This window comes from Malus domestica, chromosome 01, assembly GCF_042453785.1.
Source record: "Malus domestica chromosome 01, GDT2T_hap1".
Classification (NCBI taxonomy): Eukaryota; Viridiplantae; Streptophyta; class Magnoliopsida; order Rosales; family Rosaceae; genus Malus; species Malus domestica.
Window position 1 is genome coordinate 24,605,284 of NC_091661.1, and position 11,411 is coordinate 24,616,694.

At 41.3% G+C, this 11,411-nt stretch overlaps 1 protein-coding gene across 1 annotated transcript; it reads right to left on the reverse strand.

The window, feature by feature from the left end:
* Positions 1-825: 825 nt before the first annotated feature.
* Positions 826-3,443, reverse strand: LOC103435318 (AT-hook motif nuclear-localized protein 15). The gene has a single exon (XM_008373705.4). It carries the CDS (start codon positions 2,157-2,159, stop codon positions 1,191-1,193), a length of 969 nt encoding a protein of 322 aa, XP_008371927.1. The 5' UTR covers positions 2,160-3,443; the 3' UTR covers positions 826-1,190.
* Positions 3,444-11,411: the final 7,968 nt, after the last annotated feature.

An 11,411-nucleotide genomic window follows, 5' to 3' on the forward strand; every position in this document is an offset into this window, starting at 1 on the left:
TAGTTCCAAACCAAACTCCATCTAAAATTCACCTAAAAATTCTCACATCCATTTGCACAATGATCCAAAGTTTCTTGGTACTCAAACAACAATATTTGACCAATACTGCAAAAAATTGAAAGGAAAGCACATGCAATCAAAACTGAAGGATTCTATTAAAAAAAAAGGCATGCAAGTAATTTGCAATCGGCGTAGGCAAGTTCGCTAGAGCTCCAATCCCTCTCCCGTAAATTAATTAGAATACCGCTCCAATAAAAGAAACAACCAAGTAATTTGGATCAATGGAATCTGTGAACTATTATCTCCATGATCCTGAAGTGTCTCTAAACAACTTAATTAAAGCTATGACACTATATACTAATTCGTGTATGAGCATATCCTTTTGTATAAACAAGATAAACTCTCATGAATAAAAGAATCAATTATGTAAACAGTTCTCTAAGACCAAATGGAAAGTCTCTGCACTCTGTCAAATTGGTCGATCGACCCATCAAATCATACAACCCTAAACCCTAAAGTCCTGGCAAGCATAAAAGCATCCATACCAACTTGCTCTCAAGCTATCCACTATCCAGATGGACCTCAATTGATATTCTTGTAGGAGCATGCACATAACTGGAAACTCAACTTTCAATTAATTATGCATGAAACCACCTGTTTTTGGCATACATTATTGAATTTAACGGTTGCATACGCACTTAAGAATTCAAGGGAATTTATTAAGTGAACATTCGAGTGAACCGGAGACACTAAAGCAATGTATAGAAAAATTCTTGTAAAGCTTACCAATAAGGAAGAATTTTCACAAACATTTTGCAATGGAAATTTCAAGAGCTCCAAAACCCCTCCATTTCTTGACTATTTTCTTCTCCATTGCCTACACAATGATCAATATATTCTCCACAGAAGATTAAACGAAACAACGAACAAAATACATTCATACGATCCACCGGTTTTGAAACATAGCTACTGAGAAAGAAAAAATAAAACCTAATAACAAAACTAAAGAGATTTGAGATTTCACAAGCAAAAGATATAAACAAAATAGTCCTCCTCCTACCTTTGCTTGCTGTGCCTACAAAAGCTGTCAAACATATTTTTTTTCACAAAACCAAAAACAGTACCAAGTCAGCGATCAGACCAAGCATCTTTCTTTCTCTTTCCTTCTCTCGATCTCTAAATCTTTGGTCTCAGTAAGATGGAGGAGGAGGTCTTGGAGGGGGAGGACCCCAGAATATATCATGAGGGATCTGACCACCATTCGCAAGTAAATTTGAAGGCAAATTGTAAACAGCCATTGCACTAGTATGCTCACCCAAACCTTGGGAATTTGAATTTGCTCCTGTCCCTGCCGAATTCACACCTGATTGCTGCTGCTGCTGTTGCTCCAACTGCATTCCCTCTTCTCCACCTTGTTCCTCCTCAAGCGGCAGCCTCTCATATGTCGCGTTTGTGAAGGTAGCTGCTATAACCATCACTGGACCGGAAGCCACCAATGCTCCCATCACGGTGCCTCCCACCACCTGCCCCTGGCCGCCTGCCAAGTACACGGTCAGCCCTGTCGCCCCAGGTGGGGATGGGGAAGGCAGGAATGCTCCTGACATCGATAGTATCTCGAACCTTCCGTGCAATGTGATCACTCCAGTTGGTGCTGCTGGTTGTCGGAGAGTGACATTGGCGACAATGCCACTTCCGCTGAGAACCGAAACCCCTCTATGCCGCCTTTGGGCAAAGGTGGCAATGCTGTCCACAATGTCGCTGCCGCTACTAATTTCCAACACATGGCTTCGGAGAGCGTTGGGGCTCTCTTTGGTGATGACTATGGGGGGTTTAGGCTTGTTCTTCGACCCGGGCGGCCGGCCACGCGGCCTCCGGTTGCTGCTTCCAGGCTCGAGGCTGTCATGGCTGCCGCTACCAGTGTTGGGGCCCTGATCGTCGCCTTCCTGATCATTGTTGTCCCGGTCGTCTTCGTGGTGTTTCTTGTTCTGCTTGTGAGGGCTGGTGCTGCTGTTGGTGGGAGTGGTCGTGTTGTTTTGGTCGTCAAGCTGTTCCTCAGTGTTCCTGAGGTGGAGAGAAGGCGGAGTCGAGGAGATTGAGTCCACATGAACTCCTCCTCCTCCCCCCATGGAAACATTTCCAGCCCACCATCGATTCGCCATGGCCTTCTTCTAATTAAATCTTGTAAAATAAGTATAAAAGAAAAACCAGAACCCAATATCCAAATCCAAGCAAGGAAGGAAAGAAATCCAAATCCAAGCTCTTGTTTTTACACACTTTCTGTTTTTGGGTGGACAACGACAACCACCTAGCAAGCTAATTAAGGAAGGTAGAGATAAAATCTTTATCTTCTCTTTAATATTGCACCTCTCTCCCTCTTCTTCTTCTTTGTTTGTTTGCAGGAACAGATTGAAAGATCTCTCTCCAATAAGTAAATTAAAAAACAATCTCCAAATCCAACAGATAGAATCCAAAAACCCTTATCCCTTACTAGAAAACCCACCTATGCCTAATCTTCCTTTTTTTACTTGAAAACCCTAAAAGCTAAAAACCCAGAAATATTAGATCCAACAAACCGCATTTAAAACCCAACAACCCTAACCCCACTTCTTCAAAAACCAAATCTAACCTCAAAAATCTTCAAACCCCACCTCTTAAATACCCAAAGATTCACATATTTGAGCTCAAAACAGTAACATATATATAAGCGTATGTATTTTATTGGGTACCCACAAAGTGCATGCCTTGTGTACTTCTCTGATAAGCCTTTTGAGTTTGCAGCAGCATCTAGTTTTCTTCTTTCTTCCTTGGAGCTTGGTTTGCTTTCCTTTCTCTCAAGTCTCAATCAATGGGAAATCTTGGGTTGGTTAGTACGAGCAAACTAACCCAAGATTTTGTATTTTTGGTAGGGGCTTCTTTTCCTCTGTATTTTCAGCTCTCTCTCTCTCTCCTTCCCTCCCTCTACTGCAAGACTACCTTTTTACCACTTCGGAGGCTGCGGGGGGCGTACGTTAAGGGTCCCAACACTCCCTGGCGTCCGGTAACAATTCGTGCATCGAATCTCTCTTTAATAAAACTTGTAAAACAAAAAAAATATAATCCGAGAGGAAAAAGAAAAAGGCGGGTTTGCAGAGAGTGCCAGGTTTTTTCTTGTCCCTCTGGCCTTTGACTCTACAAGTTCCGAGCTTCCAAGTTGAGTGAGCTTTTCTCCTCTACAGCCAACACCAACTAGACACTCCAACTACAACCAACCACCAGGAAGAAAAAAGCATCTTTGTGCATCTAAATTTACCGTTGTGCCCTTCTGAGGTGACGTGGGGAATTTGATTTGACGGGAGGAGGGCAGAGGCGGTGGAAAGGTGTAAGGGGAAGTGTGCAAGGAAGCTTAAGAAATGGAGTTTATCTCTCCTTGTAGGGTTTCTACAGAGAGAGAGAGAGAGATAGAGAGGGGAGTTGTGGGTGCGCACTGCACATGGAGTAGTGGGAACACGTCATGGTCTGCCAGTCCCGACAAGGAATCGAGTGCCAATGTCTGAAAACATCACCGCCAAAAACCGCGCCCCATGACCCCATAAGGTCCACGAGAGCAAGAGAGCACGTTTTAGCTCTCGTTTTTTAAGATATTAATATTTTAATAAATAATACAATGTTATATTTATCTTCATCTTCAACAGATGATCAAAAGATCATAAGGCTCGTTTTAGTCATGTTATAAAAAACTGTTTCTAATCGAGAGCCAAAAGACCAAACATAATTTATTATTTAAATTTAATGTTATTTAATGTTGTTTCATATTATTTAATGTTGGTATAATAGATTAGGAAGTTATAAGAAAAAAAAATAGAATTTAAAAAATTTTGTAAAAAAAAAAAAAAAGGCATACCTGACACGCTCCGACCCTGATATTCCTCAAATATCAGGATAGACACGTGATGACCGACACCCGAGGGTGACGAAAGCCATTAATTGATACAAAAGCTAAGAATAAAAAGTAAATAAAGGTTATGAATGTAAAATTCAAAGAATGAACAATTTAGGAACGTGTTCAGAACATACAACTAAACATAATCACTAAAAAGAATTAAGATAAAATTGAATGAATAAAGAAGTGGACCCTACATTGAGAGGATTCAAATATGCTGCTGCGGCAGTGTCTTGACGCTGGGATTATGTGCCTTGATCCTAAGTCCTAAATAGGGGCGTAAAAGAAAGGTGAGTGAGATAAAAGTGTCTAGGGTTTGAATTGTATGTTTATTCTTCTCTCTAGGAGGTAAATATATAGTTGTACAATATCCCACATAACAGGAAATAAGAATCCCAATTATACAAGGAATAAATTATAGGATTACATTCCTAAACTAAATGGTTGACTCACGCCAACACTCCCCCTCAAGTTGGTGCATAGATATCTCCTAAGCCCAACTTGTCAAGTGAGTCTTGAAACACCCTTGCTGAAACCGCATAAGTTAACACATCTGCTAATTGTTCTTCAGACCTCACGTATGGAATATCAATCAATTTGACATCTAACTTCTCTTTGATGAAGTGTCTATCTACCTCCACATGCTTTGTACGATCATGCTGAACGGGATTATTGGCTATTTCTCTCGCAGCTTGATTGTCGCAGTATAATAACATAGATCCCTGAGGCTTGAACCCAATCTCAGTGAGAAGAATCCTGAGCCATAACAATTCACAAATTCCATGTGCCATCCCTCTGTACTCTGCCTCGGCCGTGGATCTAGCCACTACATTTTGCTTCTTGCTTCTCCAAGTTACCAGATTTCCTGCTACGAATGTGAAGTAGCCTGATGTGGAGCGACGATCGGTAATGTTTCCCGCCCAATCAGCATCAGTATACCCCTTTACCTCCATATGTCCATGCTTCCTGAAGATCAGTCCTCTACCCGGTGCACCTTTCAGATAACTCAGTATACGCATCACTGCTGCCATGTGATCCTCACTAGGAGCATGCATGAATTGACTTACAACACTAACTGCATACGCAATATCCGGACGCGTAAGTGATAAATAAATCAACCGTCCTACCAATCTCTGATATCTTTCTTTATTGGTAGGAACTTGATCCTGGTATATCGCCAGGTGATGATTCTGCACAATGGGAGTTTCAACTGGTTTACAAGCCAACATTCCAGTTTCAGAGAGAAGATCAAGAACATACTTCCGCTGAGACAAGTAAATACCATCACGAGAACGAGCAACTTCAATGCCCAAGAAGTATTTCAAGCCTCCTAGATCCTTCATCTCAAATTCTGATGAAAGATACCCCTGCAACCTTTTTATCTCTTCTGTGTCATCACCAGTAACTACCATATCATCCACATAGATAATTAACAAAGTAACTTTACCTCCCATGCGTTTGATGAACAGGGTGTGGTCCGCATTTCCTTGTCTATAGCCGTACTTTTTCATTGCTTCAGTGAACCTTCCAAACCATGCTCTGGGTGATTGTTTGAGTTCGTAGAGAGCCTTTCGGAGTCTACATACTTTCCTTGCTTCATTCGGTGTTTCATATCCTGGTGGAAGATCCATGTATACTTCTTCTTCCAGATCTCCATGTAAGAAAGCATTTTTCACATCGAACTGTTTCAAGGGCCAGTCCATGTTAGCTGCTAAAGATAAAAGAACTCGAATGGTATTCATTTTTGCAACCGGAGCAAACGTTTCTTGGTAGTCAACTCCAAATGTCTGTGTGTACCCTTTAGCTACCAATCTTACCTTGTATCTGTCAATGGATCCATCCGCCTTGTGCTTTATGGTGAACACCCATTTACATCCCACTGGTCTCTTCCCTTGTGGTAGTGACACTACATTCCACGTTCTGTTTCTTTGTAAGGCTTCCATCTCTACTCCCATGGCTTCTACCCAACGGGGATCTCGCAAAGCTTCTTCCACCTTTGTTGGAATTTTAATCCCAGCCATTTGATTCACCATGGCTTGGTACTTGGGTGATAGTCGATGAGTGGACACATACTGTGCAATTGCATATCTCACTTTTCCTTCTGGAGAAAACCTGTCAGGTGGTTTCCCACGGTTTTGCCTAGGAGGTAAAATATAGGAATTTTCAACAATATATGGAGTATGAGAACGTACCTCTTGGATATCCACGGGGACATGAGCGTGTACTAGTGGAGGAGAATGAGGGTTATTTTCTGTTTGCACAGTCTCAGTATCACTCACAGACCCATTACCGTCTACTGAATCTATAAATGGTGTAGGCCTACTATTCGACGCTGCATGAGTTATCTCTCGGTCAGGGGTTTCACGGTCAAGATCCACTGGGCTTTGGCTTGTTGTGTCGCGATCCTCTGGTAAGGCACGATCAGGTGGGTTACTGATAACACCTAAGTCTTCAGTCTCCATCTCACCTGTACCACTTGGACCATGCCCACTGTCTCGTTCATGTGGAACATCAAACCAACTGTAGTCTTCGTCTTTACTATTCAACTCCCCCTGAAGAGTACCGTGAGTTTGATCAGAGATGAAAAACATCTCGGTTTCGGAAAACGTGACATCCATGGTGACATAGAAATGCTGAGTAGGTGGATGGTAACATCGATATCCCTTTTGTTGGCTATTAAATCCCAGAAATACACAACGAACAGCACACGGATCCAATTTACTCCGTTGATTCTTGTGAAGATGCACATAAGCCACACATCCAAATATGTGAGGTGATAATTGAAGAGAAGATGGTAGAGTGACATAATCCGTCAAGACTTCCATGGGAGTTCGGAAGTTGTGAACTCGAGAGGGCATTCGATTAAGAAGATAAACGGAATACGTAACTGGATCCGCCCAATAGGCATGAGGAGCATGAGCCCCAATTAGAAGAGCCTGTGTAGTTTCCAAGATATGTCTGTTCTTACGTTCGGCCACACCATTTTGTTGAGGAGTTTGAAGACAAGTAGTCTCATGAAGTATGCCGTGCTCTGCGAAAAATTGTGATAGTTCAAAATTAAGATATTCTCCACCATTATCAGATCTCAGGACTTTGATAGGAAGAGAAAATTGATTTCCAATCATCCGATAAAACTGTTGGAAAATCTGCCCAACGTCACTCTTCTGTTTCATGGTATAGAGCCAAGTCACTCTGGTGCAATCATCTACAAAGGTAACAAACCACCGAATACCGTGGCGTGTCGCTATTGGTGAGGGACCCCATACATCGGAGTGAATTAACTCGAAAGGCACTAATCTTTTATTGAGACTCAAGTGGTAAGAAGTACGATGACTTTTTGCAAGAATGCAATCCTGACACTGAAAATCAGAGTCTGAAACGCCATTAAATAAAGACGGAAGTAATTTTCTTAAATAACCAAAAGATGCATGTCCTAGTCGACGATGCCATAACCAGATTCTCTTAACCTTGTTGTTGTGACCACTGCTCACTTGGTTGACTCGACTCGGTACCACATCATCCACATAATATAACCCTCTCATTTTAGTACCACGCCCAATGATCGCCCGTGTCTGGATATCCTGTAGTAGGCAAAAAGTGGGAAACATGAGTACAACACAATCTAATTGTTCCGTAACTTGACCAACAGAAAGTAAATGATTCGACAATGAAGGAACGAGAAGAGTGTTATGCAGAGATAGAGAGGGAGTAAGTGCGATGGAACCCACTCCTGTAACTGGAGCAATTTCACCGTTTGCTGTGATAACATTCTCCTTGGGTGGCACGGTTACGTGATGAAACAGGGATTCATCATATGTCATATGATCCGTAGCTCCGGAGTCAATTATCCAACCGGAATCTCGTTTAATGGATGTTGTGAATGCAGTGCCAATTCTACTTGGATCATCATAGCCATAATTCATTGAAACCTGTTTGATTAAGGATTGCATTGGACCCGTGTCTTCTCTCAGTGCGGCAGCCGCTTTTCCCTCTGGACTGTGGATTGGGACAACTGTCCTGGGCCCTGTTTGGCATGCTGCAACAGTAGCCATTGCACGCGTGTCTTCAGCAACAGCAGCCATTGAAGTCGTGTTTGTAGACCTACTTTGAATAGACTTGGTTTGTATGGGAATTATCTCACCGCTTTTCTTTTCTTCAGCAATTGCATGGATTGATTTGTGTTGGTTGATTTTGTTGCAGCTTTGTTGTTTCCAAAGCCACAAGGGTTAGGTTTGTGGGTTCGAGATTTGTTTCAAACACCAGGGTTTTTTTTTTTTCCTTCTTAATGCAACCTTGGTTATGGATTGCACGGTGTTGAGTGATTTTAGGGTTGGTTTTGGGAAGAGACAGGCCGGAACCTGCTCTGATACCAAGATAAAAGTGTCTAGGGTTTGAATTGTATGTTTATTCTTCTCTCTAGGAGGTAAATATATAGTTGTACAATATCCCACATAACAGGAAATAAGAATCCCAATTATACAAGGAATAAATTATAGGATTACATTCCTAAACTAAATGGTTGACTCACGCCAACAGAGTGGACCAAGTTCATATATACAATAATAATAAAACAATTATCAATGTACTAACCCCCACAGTTTTATATATAATGAAAACTACTAGCATAATAAGTTATGGATTTAATAAAAATCCTAGCATGCCAAAATATCTCAAAAGTCATAATGCAGAATAATATCGTAGAAATCAAAACAGTAAACGTCTCATAGATCGTCTCGTAAGCGCAGTGTGCTACTAGAAAGATCACTGAATAAATATAACTCTCGGCCCAATGCCTGCTCCGTGGTCTCTGCGCCCGTAGCCAGAGATTACCAACTCTCGGCCCAATACCTGTTCCATGTCCCTCAGCCCGTAGCTAGGGATTATTTCTCCCGGCCTAAATGCTAACACCAGATCCTCGTCCCAGACGGCATAGTGTCCTCTAGGTACGTACAAATAGTTACGCCTCTCATAAATAACCACCTCATAGTATAAAATCATCCATCGTCTATACTATAAAGATGGGTTTCTAAAACATGTTCTAGCATCCTATCGTCATCCGTCAGATAGTCTACCAGATCATGGTTTTTATAGAAAATACGATATATTAAAATATAGCTCAAAATAGGCTAACAATTAATTCCTCACCAAAAACACGAGACGAAAATCAATAAATTCAGTAAACAGGCTTAACATAAATCGAATCATAAATTCATAGGCATGATAATCATTTATGCAATTTAATTATAAAATCATGTAATTTTAGAAGGGGTCCACTCACAAATACTCCTCAGCAGAAGAGTTGTGCGAAAAAGGATTAAGAATTTCCCCATTCGCAACTTCACCTAAGCACCAAAAATGTAAGAAATAATAAAAGGGTCTCTAATGGATGAGGGCTTGAAATAAATAAAATAAAGGGTTTAGGTTGAATGGGTTAGAGCTTAATGGGTTTTTAGGGCTCTAAGGGTTTTGGGGTGAGGAATGGGGTTTGGGCTTAATCCAAACCCATACACACACATTCACGCACCAGCCCACATAAACACACATGTACAGCACATACATACACACCCACACGTGCACAACACACGCACACACACACCATCAACACATCACACACCACACAAATGCATGGTATGGCCCAAAACAATCACACACATCCATGCACGGCCCACAGCCCAATTAACCAAAAGGGAAAATAGGCCAGTTCCAGGATTGGGCTAAGGCCCGTGATGTTTGAGAAGGTCGAATGGCCTGGTGGCTTTGGGTGTGCTCGGTGCAAATCGGGGAAGAACACCATAAGGGAAAATGCTCTGGTTGACGGCGAACAATTTAAACCACTACTAAAAAACAAGTACTAAAATGAAGAGGAAAGAGAGTGGAGTAATTTCCATACCCTAGTTTCGCCGTGAACGCTGTGAGAGCTTGGAAAGAAACCTCGAAAGTCACGGGTTCGCCGGAAAATATGGGTGAATTTCCCCCGTGCTGTTCCCATCCACAAAACCTTGGAAAAACCACATGGTTTTCATCACACAATGTCCAGAAACTAAAATGGTAAATTAAAAAGGTAATTGAACTTACCTAGTCGAAAGAAATGGAGAAATCCCTTCTCTGAGTTCCTCGACCTCACTGTGACGGAGAGGGAGAGACACGGGAAGAGGAGAGAGGGTTACGGGAGAGGTGAGGTAGAAGAGATAATTGAGAGAGGATAGTGGAAGACCGGAAAACACAAAAATAAAACAAGGTGGGCCCCAAGGGCTCACCAATTAAGGACTAAAACCATTATTAAAATAAAAATAAATAAAAAAGTTGGGGTGTTTCAATACCATTCCGACAAGAATAAGTATAATGTTGTCGGATATAACTGACAGGAATAATGAAAATTCTGGCCACCCAGGGGCTGGCTGACTGACTGAGTTGGGCCAACCGGTTGGCCCTTTGACCCTTTTTTATCTAATGGGGCTCACGAACCCTCTGGCCTAACCCTCAGTTAGAGACGATTTTCAAGCTATTTTTTGCCCTCTAACCCTCTAAACCTTTTGGTTGGAGATGGTCTAAGAGTCATAAGACCTGTTGGTCATTTACCAATCTTAAGAATAAGGCGATGTATACGTTGTTAAATTTAACCATATAATTTCTACCACAACTTTATGAGAATTAAAACATCTAAAAGTTGTACATGTGTACTTGCCATGTATTGTAAGAAAAATAATGTTGCTCGGCAATAACGCGTGAATTATTGTAGGCATAATTTACTGAACAATTATGGAGGCCAGAGAGATAGGGAAGGTGCTGCAATAGTAGAGAGAAGAAGAGAGATATGGGTAATTATGGGTGTGTTCTATTCCATCTCATTATGCCTTTATTTATAGTAGTAGGGAAGGTTTATTCCTTACCCTTTAGGATTACAACATTTAATAGGTAATCTACTCCTAATAGGAATATAAGAGATATTCCAAGATATACTAGGATTTACACAATCACATTCCTAATCTAATAGGACTGCAACATTCCCCCTTGAGTATGTAAATACTCAAGTAAATGGCGCATCGGGTCTTCAATGATGAAGTAAGTAAAATTGATGAAGTCGTCGGCACAATTAGTGAATGCGAGTCTCAAATCAATGGAAGAATGTATAAAAAGTAAAACTCACAAAATCTCACTATGGTAAAACCCAAGGTGGAAGAAAAACTCATAGACTAAGGAGAAAAGTGAGAAGTTGCATTAAGTCAAAACTATACGTTTTTTGGACGCAAGTATAATAGCTCACAAATGTATGATCAGCCCAAGATGAGTGCCTCCTTAAAACCTAGTTAGGTAGCAAAAACCCAGTGGGAAAAATGCTCCTAATCGTAGGGAAAAAGAGAACATTAAGATCAAGTGAGTATATTTCTGGATACTCCCCCTGAGTTTGACATAACTTCCCAATGAAAACTACAAACATTGCATATGACAGTTAGGCATACTAATTCCTCGGACAAGCTTCTAGAAGGTTGAC

Bases quoted from the DNA above. Each gene is read 5' to 3' on its own strand.
- LOC103435318 (XM_008373705.4), bottom strand. From the start codon at position 2,159: ATGGCGAATCGATGGTGGGCTGGAAATGTTTCCATGGGGGGAGGAGGA.